Source organism: Etheostoma cragini, chromosome 13, assembly GCF_013103735.1.
Source record: "Etheostoma cragini isolate CJK2018 chromosome 13, CSU_Ecrag_1.0, whole genome shotgun sequence".
Taxonomy (NCBI): Eukaryota; Metazoa; Chordata; class Actinopteri; order Perciformes; family Percidae; genus Etheostoma; species Etheostoma cragini.
The window spans coordinates 1,530,811-1,550,281 of NC_048419.1; the positions used below are offsets into that span (position 1 = coordinate 1,530,811).

Sequence of the window (19,471 nt, forward strand, 5' to 3'; positions counted from 1 at the left end):
CTTTACTATGAAGCACTGTATTTGTGCTACGATATTATTACCATGCTAATGCTCAATGGATACATCACACATTAATGTCTACCTAAAAGTCAACTTATGTCCATTGTCGTCCTCTTGTCCTTTATGTGGCAGCAGTGAGAAAAACTGAGACTGAGACATTTTAAAGATTACGAACACGAGATAACGTCTCTGATGAGAATAATAACACCGCAAATTATGAATTGATGAACGCTTGATTTTAATTGTTATTGTTTTTTTTAATTACAATGGTCTCTCTCTATAAAATGTGGGTAACAATCTGTATATCAAAGCTAGTTTCCTAAAACCCAACCACCAATCACATGTGTCAGTTATCTGCACCGTAGCATCTGAGCCTCAGTGATCTGTTAATACAGATGTTGTGTTGTTGTAACTGAGCCTCAGTGATCTGTTAATACAGATGTTGTATTGTTGTAACTGAGCCTCAGTGATCTGTTAGTACAGATGTTGTGTTGTAACTGTTTCTGGTGCATGCTTAAAGGGGTCAGAGAGATGTGTGAGTGGTTCCATTGAACAGAATAACTCAAACCGGGTCCTTGCATGCTGTTAGAATACATTTACAGTTACAGTGGCAAGGCCTGCAGAAACCCATTACCCTCCTGTTGTTCTCGGGTCAAATCTGACCCCTTTAAAAAATGTCTATATCTGAAATTTGGGTTTCTTTTTAACCAAATTACCACAAAACATGGATTGGATTCCTTACGACGTTGTTTGTAAATACAACTGATCACAGGTAGTGTTAGTGAAAACTAAAAAATGTCTGAAAAAGGGACGGAAATGTCAACTTTTTTGACTCGGGAGGACAACAAGGGTTATATGACAAATGGACATGTTCCACTCCTGCACATCCTGCAGTATAATACACCTTATCACATCAGTGTTGAGAAGAGAAAACACTGTGTATTTCTTCAGCATATGACCTGGCTTTCTTTGCAGAGATACATTATATAAGAAGTAATGCATTGACATTAATAATACATGCATTAAACCCTCTCTCCTGATATTTTGACATTATTTAACGTAGATGTTACTTCCTTGTTCCTTATTGTGAAGTAAAAGAAGAAAAAAAGAAGAAATGTAGGTTGTGGCATCTGTCGCACGCCACTCCGTCTTTCTCTTATCTCTCCCTCCGTGACCCGGAATGTTAGAAATCATCCTGCAAACATAAAACTGGGACAGCTCTCCAGTATATTATATTACCAAAAGAAAACAGGGTTAATGCTGTTTACACCGTATCTTATTTTACTGAACGTAAACTCCCTGCTGGGAATAATCATGAATTCATTTCTGTGGCAGCAAAATGATCACCTGGAAATCATAGGGCAGCTCTTTGATTTCCTTTCATGAACATCTCCCTGTGCTCCATATCTTCTACTGAATGTTAGGAATTTACTTTTCTGATGATATTTAGGGAGTGTGTATTTTACACCGGGCATTATAATCGAGGACCATTTGTTTATTTCAAATATCAGTCTCACTAACCGTGCCGTAGTAAGTGAATTTGAGAAATGAAACCCTCATCTAATGATAGCAGAGCAGGAGCTCAGTGTGCTTACTGCCAGAGAGTTGGGAGAGTCCTGCGTGTGCGTGACCCCGATCCATCAGGTTCCAGGAGAATGGGACAATGCTCAGACCCTCCAGCAATAAACACATCTTCCTCAACAGTAATATAAGCCAACAATAGAGGGCTGAACAGTGATACACACAGCAGCAAAGGGCGACAACCTGACCTCAGATGTTATTACAGACTATTGTACAATGACACAGGAGCTAGACTCTGGGGAGGTCAACGTTTAACTGTTACTGTTCTGAAGGGGAGACTCACACAGCTCCATCAACACCACTAAGGGTTTAGCTGACGGCTCCCCCTGTTGGTAATGTCTCTCAATGCATTTAATTACAGAACTCAGCAAGAGTGTACAGTGGCAGCCTCAGACCCTCCTGCCTCATGCCCTCCCGTCTCATGCCCTTATGTCTCAAAAAAATTTAAATATAGCTCAACAATGAAGCCACCCACATAAAACTAAAATGAATGCACTTACAAATATAACATGTGAGGCCATGTAGAGACTGCTACAATAAAAAGGTTTTCATGCCTCCCATTAGGATGGGATATTATATAAGCGTTTAACCAATATTTTAATATAGACTAAATCTTTGTAATATTACATAATTTTAAAAGCTGCCTTTATGGATATGAAATTTGACCAAAAAGAATAGGATTCATTTAAAATCGGGGTTAACCTCCTTACTGAGATCATGAAACATTTCTAACTTCATCAGTGTTTAATGCTGACGAGTGTTTAGGCAACAGCCTATGAGAGGCTTTAATCTGGAGGTCCGGAAGTGTAATATTGATCATGCAACAACTGTCAACAATAAGTGATAATCTGTATCTATTCATATGGTGCAGTACATGGAGTAATTTGCTCTTGAACAAAATAAACAGGGTTAGAGTATGGTAGCGTCAAACCGTGTCCCCGTTTTACCGGTAGGCTGGACAATGTTACCGTGACGACTTAAAATGATGACGTGAGGCATCAAACTGTTGGCGTGTGCCTCCGCCGTTCAGAAACACCTCTCCCTTCTCATTATCTAACTGGTAGTACCTCACTGCGCTTACGTGTTATCGTGCTAATAACAAATACTCACATTTCTAATCAAAACAGACCTTTATTTTTTTCTCAATTACTCAAAAGAAATAAAAAATATCCACTTCTCTCTGTGTAAGCATCCATGCTAATATTTCTAATCACAACAAACCAAAATTGAACAGCTGGAGAGGGTAAGACATCACACACACGATCACATTGAGTCCCGCTGTTACGTCTCCCTGGAGCTGCAGTGGGACCCCGTTCTAGTCAGACCACGTTCACGTCTTCACCGCTGTGTCTCTGGATTTATAGATCACTCCTCTGCTTTTCAGCTCTCTCACCACGCCTTCAGAAAAAGCAGAACGTTGAAAATGTATGGAAACGTAATACTCAATAAGGAGGGAATCCGTAAAAGGAAAAAGCCAAACATCGAACGTGCTACATGTTGACTTGTACCTGGAGGAAGTCTCCCTGTCACCGACACCGCATACACACCTGGCTTGAAGTTGCCTGTAGGCCCAAGCATAATATTTATGACTTACAACAATAAATCCTTTTAAAATCGTCATTGCAATATCAACTGGGGCAATATACACATTGTGAGAGACACTGATTTTTTTTGCAAAAGTTGATTCAATGTACAATTTGTTCAATAAAAATGTACGCAATGATTTGCTTATATGATTTAAACTCAAGCCTTTTGTGTAGTACAGTGCATTTAAATATCTGTTTATCCCAAATATCGTTATCGCAATCTTCAACAACAGTATTGCATATACAGTTGTTTTTTTAAAGACTAAACGGGTATAATTAAGATCGTTCTCAACAGCACTTATATACTAGAATCAGATGACTACATGTAAAGCAAATAAATTCTGTTACAGTTGCACGAGGTGTTTAAATATCAAGGTAGAAATATGAACAAAGAAATGTAAGGAGTGTGGAAATATACGGTATTTACATAGTTAAAGGAATTTTTATGATACAGTATTTACATAATTGAGGAGTTGTAATGGTGGTGAGCAGTAATAATGAATACATAGCAGCAGCAGAGTATTGCACAAACTCCCTAAGTGTGTGTGTGTGTGTGTGTGTGTGTGTGTGTGTGTGTGTGTGTGTGTGTGTCAGACACTTAGAGAGGAGTTTGAAGTTTGATGGCCACAGGCAGCAATGACTTCCTGTGGTGCATTGTGGGGGAACGAGTCTTGCACTGAAAGCTTATCATGGGTTTTATGTCATTGTCCCACCTCCTCCTTACCTATCCTCTGCCACTTAGCCACCCAGCTGTCCTCGGGACTCATCATGGCTATCACGCTGTGGACACACGAGACAGAGTTTAGTAGGAAACCAGTTCAGTCCCAGAGGAAGCCTTTTGAATCACCAACGCTAAAAACAAAATCCATATTTACCCATCAAACGAGGAACTTGTGCATTCATAAACCATCTCTCGGTTGCCCTTCATCTGAAGGTACGACTCGCAGTTGTCACAGCCGTCGTACTCAAACTGGTCAATGGTCTAGAGAAGACAGGACGCAGGAGAGACAGTCCGGGTGGGACGACATGAATCAAGGACGCAGGAGAGACAGGAATCAAGGACAGTAAAGCAATGGACACACATGTAAAGTAAGATACACACTTCTTCTAAAACCAACAGGCCGTTGTGTAACCGTGTACTTCAGTTTGTGTAACGCTAGTTAAGTACTTCAGTTTGTGTAACAGTGTACTTCCGTTTGTGTAACGTTCCTAGCGTTAACGTGGCTTGTTAGAAGACGACCAAACTATGACCTTTGAGTCTTTGAGTGAACAAGTCCTCCTGAAAACGTTACTTTAAGGTTTTACTTCATGTGGGAGAGTCAACACAGTAACAACCCGGCGCAGACAGCGGCTACACGTTAGCAGAGAAGCTAGCTCGGCTGTGTCCGTCCTGTAATTCAGTTTACCTTCACTAAAGAACAGAGGAGACAGGCTCGCAGATGGCGGAGGTCTTTGGGGACCGTTTCCAACGCCATTGTGTTGAGCTCCTGGAGAAAATACCACTGTAATACCCGAATATCAAACGGATTGTTTTGAACCTGGCTCAGTCGCTGGGGTATTACGTCACAGGCTGTGAGGACCCAAAAGACCAGCACAGAGGGGTCCCTATTGTGCGCCTGTATAAAAGTCTTTATATGCCAATTATATAAAGCGATGAGTTACAAGGATTATACTTGAAATGTTTTGTGGCGCGTGTGTAGTTTAGTGTCCCAAATTCCCCGGAACGTAATCCCATTTGTACAGGTCCTATCCCCTGACCATTCGGCGGGTCTTGGGGACACTAAACCGCATGCAAACCATATAAAGTCCCACATTGTGTAGGATGTGTCCCACTATGTTATGAGTCCACTAGACATTGATTGTTTGTTATTTGGTCATGCATGCATCCATTTCAACCACCCCTAAAGGATTAGGACCAGTGAAACCTTTAAACCTTATCTTTACTGTCTCTGATTTTTACAGTCTATCTATTATACTAAAATAATTGTGTTATTATAGTGTAGAAGATGGACAGGGAAGAGCATTGCTAATGGGTGGGTTTTATTTGAGTCTCTGAATGAAGACCAGCTGGGTGCTTTTTAACATATACCTATAACTTTAATTCTATAGATTTAAGCACTTGAACTCACTGTACATTTTAAAACTATATAATATATAATTTTTTACGCTATTTGGTCCACAGACATAGTAACTAACGTCGTCAGTTGTGGGCGGGGCTACGGTCAGCTGGCATCATAAACTGTGTATATTGATATTTGATACATAGCTATACAGTCTATGCCTGGCATCAAGGCTAATAGTTGCTACTTTACTAATTAAAAATGTTTTTTCACGAACAAAACAAAAAAATTGTTATAGGTTAATGCCCCATCAGCTCTAGCTTGACCAGCTGCAACCACTTCCATGTTACTGTTAGCAGTTTAGCCAATGGTTTAATAAGATTATTATGTGACTGGGACAATGCAGTACGTTACTGTTGATGAGTTCTTTTTGCTGCTCCACACTCTTAAACAACATTTGAATGCAGGACTTAAACTGTCAGGTTTTATATACATAGGAGTGGAGTTATTAATGGACGTTCCCACCACATTTGTCCTGTCTAGCTGGAGAATATTAAAGAATCCTGGCAGTTGGTCCCAGACGTCCGTGTCAGATGAGACGTTTAAAGTCCAACGGTTCGGACACAGCCAACGGTCCTGACAACGGAAGAGAGTCATCTTTGGAGATCCAGGTAAAGTTAACCGGCATGATGGTTCTTCTTGGTGTCGCATGACCCAAATAATATAAGGATGTATCGAATAAATTATATGCAACCTCAATTAACGTTACTGTGCTAAAAACAACTTAAAATACAGAGGGGCTACCAAGCTAATTAGCTAGCTAACGTTAAATGCAAACGTTAAAAGTAAGCATTTTCAGGTTGTCACTTAACTTTAGCTGTAACATGAGCGAGCTAACAATTTAACGTTACAGGAGTTTATTATTATTGTAACTGTCATTAGCTAACATAAGTAGCTAGCTTGCTAATATAGCATAAGTTTAATAGTTATTTTTGTCAACATTAACCACTCCTAATTATGTGTAACATTAGCAAGCTATGTTACAATCTCAAGTTAATTTGCTAGGTTACTTCATAATGCTAGCTGTCACTTAACTGGTAGTAAATTCACGTTAGCAATAACGAAAATGTGCGTTAATGCAAACTAACGTTAACATTAGCTAGTAAGGTTACCTAGCTAGCTCCCTAGTTGAAGTAATTTAGCCACCCACTTTTACTAACATTAACCTTAGCTAAAGAAATCAAATCCATAACCTAAATTATTGTGACGTTAATTAACAAAAAACGTTAACGGTTGGCCTGATATTTAGATGATGAGTTGAAGCAATTGTGTTCATCAATTTAACTTAGTTTTCCTATTTTACAGACATTAGCATGGATATCGGTGAAAATTCCCTCCCTGACAGCATCAACCCTAATAACTTTCCTGCCAAACTATGGCGTTTAGTGAACAACCCGTTAAATGTCGCCATCTGCTGGGACAAACTCGGAAAGGTGGTCATCATTGATCAGCATCTCTTCGAGAGACAGATCTTGTCTCCTAGCAACAGCACCACCCCAGACAACATTGACTACTTCAAAACGACCAACTTCTCCAGCTTTGTCCGTCAGCTGAATCTGTATGGCTTCAGGAAAGCCGATCCAGCTGTTAAAGACACCGGGGACAATGCAGCGTATCATCATTTTTACAACCCAAACTTCCAACGAGACCAACCTGAACTTGTTGCGAGACTGAGGAGACTCACAGTCGACAACAAGGCTAAGATACAAGCGGGTGTGAACGTGAGAAGTCGGCCCCCCAGTCGATACCTGCGATACAGTGGGAGTGATGATGGCACAGATAAAAGTGTGAAAAGAGGCAAGTCACTGCATGACTTCTCATGGTTGTATTTCAGTGAGGGATATATTGTAATGGAAACACAAAGTTCCCCTGTAGTCACATTGTTTTAATTTCAATAATGGCTGTCTAACAGGTTGTTGTCATGCTTTGCTTTTCCCTGTTTCTGCAGTCAGTCCTTCACTGCTTTCCCCCACACATCAGGAAGCAACTCATCCTTACTATCCCAGTAAAGCTCAGCCCGTGACAGCACACAATGGAACCCCAGTCCCACCACGATTCCTGATTAGAGGCCATGGTGCAGCTCCTTCGCCGACTGCCTTTGCTTCAGAAAAAGGGATACAAGTGTCTTTAAGCCACCACTATGCTGGAGTAGCCTCGAGCGCCAATGCCACGCACATTCAGCAGAGTTTACTGTCCCGTGCAAACCATGGAAACCCAAATTTCGCTTTTACTTCTCCAAATGCACACTATCCGCCTGGCTACTATTCCCCAGGTGAGCATGAAGAGTTATAAACCACACTCCATATAACTTATTAATTGGGAATGCAAAAATGTAGGTTTCAACTCCGACCCAAATCCTGCATTTAATAACCTAAAATATATTTTGTCTTGTTGAAGTTTGCCAGTGCTACCATCAGAACCTTGTGGCATCACATATGGCAGGTAGTGGGCTTCAGACGGGCTCGTTTTCTCCCCACAGTTATTACCAGGTAGGTGAACTGGAGGGTGGTCACTTTTCTAGCCACAGTCATGTGATCAATGACTCACAGCAAATCTGTGTGATGGGGGGGGCATTCCACCAGCCGTGACGCAGCGCGTGCCAGAAGCGGCTCTCCGCTCTGCTCTGATAAAAAAAAAACGCAGCTGATCTATTTGTCGGGGAGTTCAACAGGCTAGAACCGCTAGAGCATCCGGGTCAAAAGACTCCAGACCGTATATAACATCACTGCACCATTTTAACAACGGAAACACAGCCACAAACCTTTGATCCATCGCATAAACCGTTTAATTATGTAGACTACTTACTTTTATGGTAGTAGCACAAATATCCAGGAAAAATTACCAAAACAACAAAATATGCAGACCAAACGCTCCGTTTCTGAGACGCTCTCAATGCGTTATCACGCCTAGCGGCGGACAAGATAAACCCAAAGCACAGCTGGGCTGGTGGAGTTCTGGGGTAGGATCTTAGAGGCCTGAGGGTAAAAGTTTCTTCAGAGCCTTTAAGACTTAGACTTCTCTTTATTAATCCTTTTGGGATGACTCCCGCGAGGAAACTGAAAATGTGCTGGCCTGGTGTATCCAGTACCTTCTTCCTGACCTCAGTAGAAGAGCTTGTACCCTGGGTGGTTTGGATCTCTCAGCCTTTTTATTCCAGGCCCTGATGTAAATAGGGATGCACAAACCACTCCTTGCAGGGCCTTGCGGTCCTGTTTGGAGTAGTTTCCATACCAAGCAGGGAATATTTTGAACATTTACTTTGTCTAAAACACATCTTTTTATTTCACTGATACAGGCGAGCTATCCTGTGAATATGTTGTGTCGTGGGGACAACAACCAGGACATAAAGAACATGGAATACCAGGAGGGGAAAAAGTTTGACATTAACTTGGACACCATTTTCCAGATCGCCGATGAAGTGATGCAAACTCCGCCCAATAACAACCTGGTTAGAGTCGTGACCCCGGAGAAGCCGGGCCCTATGTTAGTGCCGTTCACCTGTAACAACACGATGTATGACAAACCTGCCAACACCATGAAAGCTAACCCTTCGTATGGACCCATTATAATGGCTGTGTCCGGCAATGCTAATCTAATCAAATGCGAACAGCAGGAAGTCTCTGTGGTTTCAGTACCTGAGCAGATGCCTGAAGATGCCTTATTCGAGGTAAGTCTCTACATTGTACATCCCCCTAAAAGACTTTGCCAGGAATGGCTGGGTGGGGTCTTTCCAGCAGACATATTCATATATGCCATGTATTATTTTTACATTTTTACAGTAGATATCTACATGTATTAGAGAATGTGTAACAGCTTAGCAGAAGACCTGTACATTATTTGCTGTTTCCTCTGCGCCCTGGCAAGGTGACCGTTGATGATGCAAAGGACCCTCAGGTCTTAAGTGTTGAGGTTAGCGAGGGAAACCAGTCAGGCTAAGAACAGCAGAGGGACAGGAAGTACACCAAATCTTTAGGTAAGACCGTATTTAACACCTAGGGAGCACATTCAGAACTACTAAGGAAGGAAAGGCATTTAAATGTTTGGAAGTCATCACTGCAACAAGTTCACTGACGGTTGTATCTTCTCGTTTTAGATCTCAGTTGTTGATTTGATTGTCGTGTGACAGGGAGTCTTGACTCACTTCAGGATTTGATCTCAGATTCTCACTGTTATTAGACTTTATTCTCCATTTTATGTGTAAAAGATTGTTGATGTGTTCTATTTTAAATCGTATTTAATTCTTGTAGCAAAAGTAGTTATAAGCTGTACATTTGTGTATTTTATTAGTAGTGATTTGTTAGTGACTTTGGATAACACAATAATTTAAGTAACACAAAAAAACACAAAGCAAGGTTTTACCTCTACATTTTTAACACAGTATTTTCTAAAATGTAACCGTCTTGTAATGTTTTTAAAGAATTGTAGTTTTGAGTATAATTTATACAGATTTGCTACAGTAAGGGCCTCCGGCTCTCCCCGTTAACGTGCATGCTTGATTCTGTCTGTTTTAATTGCATAACTGGCAGTGTTTGTCATAGCAAGTTGTAACAAACGTTTGTAATGGGGGAGAAGATATTGAATAAATGTATGAAAATATAATACTATTGATTGCTTTATGATGGGGACCAAGTGGTGGGTGCATGTCCCTACCTTTTTATTTTTCCACTGCATCACTTAAAAGTTGCCCGTTTTTCTGAGTGTGTCACTGAAGTGTTTCTTTAATTGTGAGAATGTAAAAGTATTATAATTAAAGTAAAATATATGTCCAATAATTCAGCCTGATGGTTTGTTGTGTATGTGGATTTGTGTTATTTCTTTTTGACACAGCAGTTGGGTCCTACAGGTGTCTGCTGGTTCTGTAGGGGGGTGCACACTAGAGGGAGACACGTACTCGGTCTTGATCTGCTGCTGCTGGAACAGCGACTCCGCCCCCAGCCTCCAATGTGGCCTTCAGGTGCTACTCGGAAGCTCCTTTACGTTAACACTATTTTTTTATTCTGTGACATTCAAGTGTTTCGAGGTTGAAAACGAAGCCTGTAATAGATACTGGTATTTCATAACTGCTTATTATCAAAGACTGTCATTTGACAGTCACATCGCACTGCATAGAGATAGGAGTATATAGCCTACCTTTTGTAACTATAACTTTGAATTTTGATAGCAGCGTAATAATAACAACCTAAAGTAGCCTACCTTAACACGGGTTCTCCTTCTAAAAATGCAGGTGACAGAAATCTACCCTTCCCCAAACATCTGGCCCTTTCTGTGCATCGTTTCTATAAAATCCCAATCTCCGACAGCACATGAATGCAGCAGGACAGCGAGCAGGTAGAGAGTGTCAATGAGATCCCAGGGGAGCGAGAGACAGTCCGGGAGGTAGACTTCTGGGACGGTGTCGTAACTGTACACGGCGTCTCTTCACTTTGCCAACTTTACATGGAGGTCACGCGCAGTTTGGACCACTCTTATCCCGTACTTTTTGTAGTGTTTCTTCTCTGTAATCTCTGATGATTTTGATAAACAATTCCTTTTCCCTCCGTGCTCTCGGGAGGATCGGATCTCATTTCTGACAGTGCAGCGGAGGCACTGAACTCAGAGAATAGCCCGTGTGTTGTGTGTGGTTGGATTTCACAGTGAGGTGGTTTAAATGAGGGCCGACTGTAGATGATAAGTAGATGGGTTCGTTAGAGGAGTCTCTTCGGTTCCGGACCCAGCATAACCACCAAGTAAGCGAAGCAAGGCAACGGTGCATTTGCTTGGGTTAATAATTAGAAAGAGCGGTGTAGCATGCTGCATGTAACAACTTCGAGGATTATTTTTCGCAACTCCTCGGTTGTAAAAATATTACCCAACTTTTTGGCACCGCGCTATCAACATGCCTTCCAACTGTCCGACAGCAACCTGCCTCCCAGCCTTTGAAGTTCAAGTTGTCGCTCCGTTGCGTTTTTGTGGATTTATCCAGAAAATGTGGCGCCCACAGGATGTGCTATCTTCTGACGCTGTTTGTGTGTTTGGTTATTATAAGTTACAGTGACTGGCGTACACTGTAATATTAATAACAATAAGTAAGAGCAGTGTGGATACGGATGAGGATTGATGCACTGTTGCCAGGACGTGCCCTTCTGGGAGCGGAGACAGCAGCTCCGTAACGCAAACACTTTCCACTAGTTGTGTATCTCATGAGGACCAGGCTGTCGGAAACCAATGCACACTTCAAGCTCTGAGACAACACTGTGTGTGTGTGTGTGAGAGCATGCAGTGTTTCCATGACACTGGATAAAGGTTCATTGAAGCTTACTGCAGCTCTGTTTTCTGTGAGGATTGTTCCATGGGGACTGGCCGAATATGCAGTTTCTATAACGTGTGGAGTTTCAGTATAACCGGTGCTGAATGGAAGTTTTAGGACATTCAAACGTGAGTTATGATGGCAGACCTTCAGCTTTAAAAGTTTGGATTGGATCTGTTTAGCAGTAGTCAAGAAGAAGTGGGACATCTACTTTCTCCGTTTGTCTTTCCGCGGTGCTTGCCTGCTTTGAAGTCCACCATGTGCGGCCGGGCACCGCCGCGACAGCCGAGGCCATGATCGTCCCCCCGCGGCGCCTGGCCGGGCTCTGGCCGTGGCTGCTCATGGCGGCCCTGCAGTTGGTGCTGGGCCAGCCGGGCCTGGAGTCCGAGCGGCCGGCCCTCCGAGCTGTCATCAAGGTGGCACTGCTGAATCATGAGCCGGCGGGGAAGACCATCACCTTGCAAGGGTTGTTCGTGGGAGGAAGTGCCGGCTACGCGGAGGGAAAACTAATGCAGGTAAGGTGTCATAGAAAAGCATCCGGGGCTTCCCATTCTCAGGCTTCATTCACTGTACCTCTAAAAAGAGGAAACCACAGGACAGGGGGGCAGGTGGACACCTGTAGTCAGAGTGGTAGTTCACCTGTGTCCCGGGCACCTAACGTGTCTACAGGCTCCTGTGCAAGTCACTAGGACCAGTAGGAATGTAATGCCTTGCACAAAGGCACTTGAGCAATGTAGATATGAGCTCTGGGGATATCTGAGACCACAGCTTTACCACTTGGAATCCTTTTTGGCTTGCAGTACATTGACCTCTGATAATTGTTTGGTCTCAGAGTACCCTGTCATTGATCATTTTATTGTTGAAGTCTTCTATTTGTACAAATGGACAAATAAATTAGAGACCAGATCAGTATTACTAAACTTTTATGGTCTCCCTTCACAGTATTTGGGAAAAGTATTGATAAAGTGAAATTGTGTCAACCGCAGAGTTAAAAGTCAAATGGAAAAAAAAAGTGCATCAATCCTTTGAAATTAGCCTACTATTGTGGCCCTGAGTTTCCCTAACCTAAAAATCTGTTTACACAGCATCCACCTGATAACACCTGGACTTGTTGCTATCCGCCTTCAAAATACTGATAATATAAAGTGACCATGAGTTAGAGTACATTGTATCCTTCAGAGAGCTGTTCAACATGTTCTGACAGAAAAGGTAATTTCCTTGAACAATAGTGATGCCATACAGGTGTTATTGAGGTCAGTTTGTCTTACATCTATTTTTAATTTTCCTTGGAAGAACATGGGTTTGGTTGAGGTTGCCAACCTTTTTATGTGTGTCTTTGTCTCAAAGATGGCAGCTTTGTTTTGCAGTAACTATTTATGGCATCTAATGCTCATAACATTTTTAATATCAAGGTGTGGTCAAAGACTGTTTAAACAACACAGAAAATCATGTTAAGACTCATGCAAACCTGTGATTTAAGCAAAAGTGCTTTTTCTTTTTACCATTTTAGAAAAAAAGCGTTCTGTTACCTTGCAAATGTGAAGTATATGCTCTGTTCAGTGTGCATATTTAGGACTCAGGAGCGGATTAAGGCTCCCGGGCTTGGCTGTGTCAATTTATTTACAGTCTCCAGAGAAACAGGACAACAGATATACGGTACTGTAGGATCATGTCTCTTCTCACTCACTAGGCGTGGGAGGTTTTGTGAATGGCAAGCCAGATGCTGTCGTTAGCCATAATTGATAAGGATTTACATGACTTCCCCACAGAGAAAGGCCAGTATTAGGGCACTGTAAGTCCAACGCTTTCTCCCTTTCCAGTGAAAAGTGATTTGGCTTTAATGTGTCTGTGAAGGATGTTGACAACGTGTTATGGATGCATTTCACTGTGCAGGCCAGGCAGGTGAGATCATAGACACTTCCAGCTTTCTGGAATTTCCAGCTTTCTTTATTTGGCTTCCCTTGAAGCCAAGCAGAGTAGTTTGTAGCGTTCCAAATGCAAATGGGCTGTAGAGAAAAAAAAAAGCATGAAAAGATATTAATTAACCTGTCATTGGTTCACATCAAAGAGCTTCAGCAACATGTACATCTCAAGTTAGCACATGGGCGATGAGCTTGATCAAGATTGTAGAAGTGAAATCTGATTTCCTAAACGCTGTGAAGAAATGTACAGCAGTGCCACACTAAAACTATTCTTTTTATCTCTGCTAGTCAGAATGGGACAGCTCCATACTCCGATCCTGATAAAATCCCTGTTTTTTCTTGCTTTCTGCTGGCCAGAAAGTCTGTACCTTTGGGGTTTTTCCGCTCTTCTGTGTCCTTGTTTCCCTAAAGCAGACCACTGATTGTGGTTCTGTCCAAGGCTACGAAGGTATAGTTCAGGCTCACTTCCCAGGCTGTTCCCACAATGCACAGTGGTGGTTTAATGCTGCAGGATGCTCTTTGTTCCAGCTTAGGCCTGTTCCAACAGGTCCTCATTGCCTCTGCATGCTGCTTGAAGGTCCCGCTTTATGTACTTCTTTTCCACTGGATGGATGGGGGGGGGGGAGGGTTGTCTTCCAGTAAGATTACATCCTGCCTCTGAGTTCAGCAGGTGCACGTTAGGAGAAATTACTCCCAGATTTAGCTCTGGACCACGCTGAAGCTGTTATCACTTGACATGCTGATCTTCATCAACACGTCGCTCCCTTGGGACGCCGTGCTGTTTTATTTGAATTGTCTAATTTTAGAGGTTGATATCTCAGAAACCGGCATTTGGCATTAGAAGTTAAACAGAAATGTTAAAAACTGTCGTACAATGTTAAAAAAGATGACCCTTTGCTGGCTGTTTTGTTAAATTGTGCAGATGCACGTAGTCAACGCTTTTCTTTGGCAATCCTTTTGTAATGGTAGAACTGAAGTTCTTTATCTTATAAATCTCCAGATCCTGCTTTGCTAATGCACGTTAGGAACAAACTGCGAGTGCTTGGGACAGAAGATATCCGCAGTTTCCCTCTATTCAAGTCATAAGACTTTTCTTTGGTACGCATCTCGCTCTGATCTATTAAACTGTGATCTCCCTGGAAGTATGCCCTGTCCTCTGAATGAACACGTTCATTGGAACACTGGCTGGGGTCTGGCCAGCACTATTTGGACAAATACAAGTGCTGAGGAATTTTGACTCTCTCTCCCCCTTATTCAAAAGGAAGCTTACATTATGACCTGAGGGGACGTGCAAAGGCTTTCTGGGATAACTTTGAACTTGAGAGGATTGTCAACTGTCCTCTGTTGAGAGAAGGAGTTGGAGTTTATCCTCCAACAGGCATTGTGCCCAATTAAAGGACATCAAAGGAGCTCCACCTATTTTCTCTTAAAGCCGTCTTGACTTTATTTTCTTCCTCATGCCGTACTTTTGGGTCTTTGTACTTTGAAATGTTGAATTGACCTTTTGAGAGCTCCCTTAAATACATCAGCTATAATTAAGGCAGGCCAGGCAATTGAATGAACACAAGTTAACTCTGCACCACTTCACATTCTTTCGCCTCCTTTCTCGGTGTCCCACAAAGGTACTGGTTCTCCCTGAGCCCTCGACGGTCCGAGGCCACTATCTGCATGTTTCCCTGCTGGCCCTCAGCACGGCCGTTTGGGAACGAGGGATGGGAGGGCGGAGGCGGCGCTCAGGGAGAACATCAAAGCGTGTCCAGCTCCGAACGTGAGCCGGGATGATTAAAAAACCGAGACTGTTTACACTGCACTTCCCATATGGGCCCCCTCCTCCCCCTCCCTCTAGATTTCCTGTCCATACTTCCTATCTCCCTGGATGAGATAACAGCCTGTGCAGGGCTCCTCGGGGCTCCTCACTGCTTCACATGTTGTTGGGGGTGCTGCTGTGCATAACATATATATCAAAAAAATATATATTTGGCTTTTTTTGTTTCATAAAAATCCATCATATCTTTGCTGTGTGACAACTCTTGCTGGAATGAAAATTCAGTACAACTTGAAAGAAATTTGAAAATCCTCAGTAAGGGATCAGGAAATTGATTTGACTCCAAATCCAAGTTTTTGGAAGACTTGAAATGCATATCATGTCCTCACTTTTATATTTTCTTGCATAGATGGAACCCTCTGATTATTGACTTGCAAATTAATCTGGAAAATCCTCCAGGGTTAAACTCATTCACTGAAGTCCAATTCTTCTGTCTTCTCACAACACAGTAACAGTAGTAGTATCAGTGGACAAAGGCCTGCTCCAAATCTTGCTGCAAGCCACAGTGGACATTCACAGCGTGCATGTCTGGCATGCAAAGCTCTGCCATGTCCACTGGTATGGACACCATATGAGACCGCAACATAAACAGCAGTAGGATCCCACCCCCATCCCCAACCCTCCCGTCTGCCTCTTGGCAACACTGGCAGTTATATAAAGGTATGAACAAAATCCCTATAAGCTCACAATTTCCCCTTTCTCATCCACAGCGCCTGTTAGAAACAACGCAGACTTTTCTCAGATCAACTGCTGTTTGTGTAAAAAAGAAGAAGAAAAAAATGGCAATTTAGGGAGAAACGTCAAGTTTAAAGCCAGCATGAGAATCCTGATCAGTGATGTTGATATGGATATTATTCATAGTATGTAATGTGTCCAGCCCACACAGATCTGCTGTCAAGGCTTGTTTGTGTTTTGTATTTCCATATGGTCGTCAGTTCAGCCCGCCTGCTGTTGCTTTTCTATCGTCTCCTTCCTTTAGTGATCTGAGACTGCGATTCCATGTTGCCTCTGGCTCTCGCCTTGAACAGACCCCCACGTGTGTCCAACCTGTCAGCCAAGCTCAGGACTAATGGTTTCTCCTGAGCAGGGGGATCTGACAAAGCTGCAGCCTGCAGCACAGGAAGCAGGGGCTAGTTCTGTCCTGTCCACCCTCTTCCACAAGAGATGGCTGTTGAGATGCGTCTTAGGGCACAGGGAAGAAGGGAGAAGCAGGTAAAAGGAAAGATGGCAAATCTCTTAATCCTGCCGGCCCCCTTCTTTTTAAGTCATTAGACCAGGTCTGGAATTCATTGACGTTATACAACACATTCTTTTCTAGTTTTCATAGCTCTCCTCACTAGAGAAAGGATCTGTTACTTCAGTATACTTCCAGTCACTGTTTCACTCATCCAAGTCACTTCCTCATACATGTGTGCATGAGTGACAGGTTTAATTCCAGGTTATTTGTAGCACATCTATGTGGAGGATGCAAAAACACAAACAATGCAGTATGGTGGAGGCATTACTACTTAGGGGCCTTATCCTTGAACAGTCCCACCTACAGGGCGTGTGCGTGTGTGTGTGTGTGTGTGTGTGTAATGTACATAGCACGTCATGACAGAATCGTAGACCTCATATTAAAAGACATATCAAATCACTTTCCACCCTGAGTGAGAATGTACAAACATTCTCAGGTAAAGCCATCCATGTTTCAGCAGTAGTAACCTCAGTACTTTCTTACACCTGGTTGCCAGCACACCAGATGTTGTTATTATCAATGAGGACTCCAGCGAGGTGGACATTTTGGAGGTAGTCTACAGCTTTTGTACTGTGTGTGTGTGTGTGTGTGTGTGTGTGTGTGTGTGTGTGTGTGTGTTCACTTAAATGAAATGTTAATGATACAGGCTTTGTCTCGCTCTTCTTTTCTTCTTTCGAGCAGTTTTATTGTCTGTCCCTCTGAGAAACCACCAGGGCACTGAAGGAGTAGCAGCTCTTTTAAGTTGTGCCATCGTGTAGCCACAGCTACGCATCCGTTACAATGGAGAGCAGTGAGTCACCGCTGACTATAAAAGAGCACATGCACGCACACACATATTGCTATGATTTTCCTTTGATGGCACTGTACCTGACGTAGGGCCAGGCAGGGGTTAGTGGAATTCAACCATGTAGGGGGAAACAGTTGAGAATACCTTGGCATTTTTACGTTCCCAGTGAGATGGGTCTCAGTTCTTGTGTGACCTTTTTCTGAATTTGTCCTGACAGGGCAGGTCAAGTGAAGCACCTGTCCTCCAACCTTCCAGTTGTAACCGATCCACTGGGAGTACAGAGGAAAGCCGGCTGATCCGTGGCAGGTGTGGGGGCCAAGCTATCCCTTCCCTGGGGATCAAGGCCACATTTTATAGAGATTTACAGAGAACCATGTGGTGGTAGAATTAATATGCCGCTGGTGGGGAAGTTGACTGTAACGGTGTTGTGTTCTCCCCCAGGTGAAGGAAGAATGTTGTGTATACATTGTACATTGCATTTGAGACAAAGTTGTCTCACATAAGACAGCACATTTCCGTCATGCTCATGGCTCGGCTCTGGTTTGTTAAATTGGTCGGTCCACCACTTTGATCCAGGCTGAAATAATTACTATATATATGTATTTAGGGCTGGGCAATGTATCGATGTTGTATCGATATCTCAATATCTCTCTGTGACTAGATATCGTCTTAGATTTCTTGTTTTATTGTAATATCGTATTATGGTAAGTGTTGTCGTTTCCTGATTTTACAGGCTGCGTTACAGTAAAGGGAACTGAATTTACCAGACTGTTCTAGCTGTTCTATTATTTACCTTTTACGCACCAAGTCAGTAAGTCATTTCTGGAGAATATTTATCAAACATCTCATTGTGTAAATAACATTTTGTCAAAGTCAACCATACAATATCGTGGCAATATCGGCATTGAAGTATTTGGTCAAGAATATCGTGATATTTGATTTTCTCTAAATCGCCCAGCCCTATATATAGTTATTATTATTCTATATTTATGGTTCCAATCGGATTGATCCTGACTTTTCCTGTTTTGCCACCATAAGGCGGACTGTTATGGTTTTGAGTGAAATGTCTGTATTGCTTGCATAGTCATTATATTTAGTAAAGACGTTGTTAGCATGCTGAACGTTATACCTGCTACGCATCAGCTTTTTTCATTGTCAATGCGAGCAGTCTAAAGTAGACTCTAAGTCTCAGTCTGTACACCAGAAGTTTTCTTTTCCATCCATTTCATGGAAAATTGAGATTCTTACGGCTTTAAGCCAATTAAGACTTTGAGCTCCATCTGGATCTCTCAGTATGAGTACGTTCACAAGATTGTGGCGTCGGCGTTTTCCCGCGCAGAAACTCAAGTGACAATAATGAGCACTTCTGAAGAGTCCATCATGGTTTTTTAGTGTCCTCCTTGCCTACTAGCAACTGCGTGGATGGGGGTGGGGGGAACATGGTGGATTTTAGCTTTGTTGCCATTACTCAGAATTCAGCCAGGGGGGCGCCAGAACCACACAACTTTAAATCATCAGTACAGTACAAAAGAAATAAAGCCGCTTACACAGTCAGTTTTCCTCCTGAATAGGTTTGTTATCAACTGTGCAATAAAAGATCTTTGACATCTAGATAAGGGAGATGTAACTTATGCCAAACCTTTTTTTTTATTAGGTCCTTAAATTTTCTTCAAACTTGAACAAAAGCTTTACAACACAAATGGTTATACATTAAGCATATGAGGGGTATGTTTGCATGGGTGAAATGTTTTCGCAGTTAGTGTAAGCCTTGACTTTATCGTGAGTCCCTCCCTGATACTCCTGCCCCGCCTGCAGGGAGGCCAGAGCAGCTTTTTCTGCTCCCGCGGACATCAAAGGCTCAGAAGCGTCTCTGCAGTTTTTCACTTCTCTGTTTGACTCGCCTCTCTTTCTCCCGGAGCGCAGCTTCAAATTCCTCCTCCGCACCATCTCTCTCCCAACCAGCCCTCTCTTGTTTCTTGACAGCTCTTTAAAATGGTTGTAATTCATTGCATGTGCTTTAGTTTCAAGGACAAAAATGGCTGCATGCACTCAAAAGGCAGGAAGCGCTTAGTTCGCAGAGAGGTTGGAGGAAAAGAGTCATCACCATACCACAGATAAATGCTGACT

The 19,471-nt window shown here is 42.6% G+C and overlaps 3 protein-coding genes across 3 annotated transcripts in view; 2 read left to right on the forward strand and 1 right to left on the reverse strand.

The window, feature by feature from the left end:
- Positions 1 to 2,692: 2,692 nt before the first annotated feature.
- Positions 2,693 to 4,777, reverse strand: supt4h1 (SPT4 homolog, DSIF elongation factor subunit). The gene is made up of 5 exons (XM_034889973.1): positions 4,574 to 4,777; positions 4,043 to 4,149; positions 3,892 to 3,947; positions 3,090 to 3,143; positions 2,693 to 2,979 (listed from the first exon to the last, which is right to left on the reverse strand). Exons 1-5 carry the CDS (start codon positions 4,640 to 4,642, stop codon positions 2,912 to 2,914), a joined length of 354 nt encoding a protein of 117 aa, XP_034745864.1. The 5' UTR covers positions 4,643 to 4,777; the 3' UTR covers positions 2,693 to 2,911.
- A 1,028-nt stretch (positions 4,778 to 5,805) lies between these two features.
- On the forward strand, positions 5,806 to 9,620 carry hsf5 (heat shock transcription factor family member 5). Its single transcript, XM_034890877.1, has 7 exons — positions 5,806 to 5,898; positions 6,589 to 7,084; positions 7,236 to 7,559; positions 7,685 to 7,776; positions 8,583 to 8,954; positions 9,152 to 9,260; positions 9,381 to 9,620. Exons 1-6 carry the CDS (start codon positions 5,821 to 5,823, stop codon positions 9,221 to 9,223), a joined length of 1,434 nt encoding a protein of 477 aa, XP_034746768.1. The 5' UTR covers positions 5,806 to 5,820; the 3' UTR covers positions 9,224 to 9,260; positions 9,381 to 9,620.
- Positions 9,621 to 11,866: 2,246 nt separating this feature from the next.
- Positions 11,867 to 19,471, forward strand: part of LOC117955505 (E3 ubiquitin-protein ligase RNF43) — a 77,557-nt gene continuing 69,952 nt past the window's right edge. Inside the window, exon 1 of the mRNA XM_034890045.1 lies at positions 11,867 to 12,088. Within this exon, the coding sequence (XP_034745936.1) occupies positions 11,867 to 12,088 (222 nt within the window). The remainder of the gene's footprint in view (positions 12,089 to 19,471) is intronic.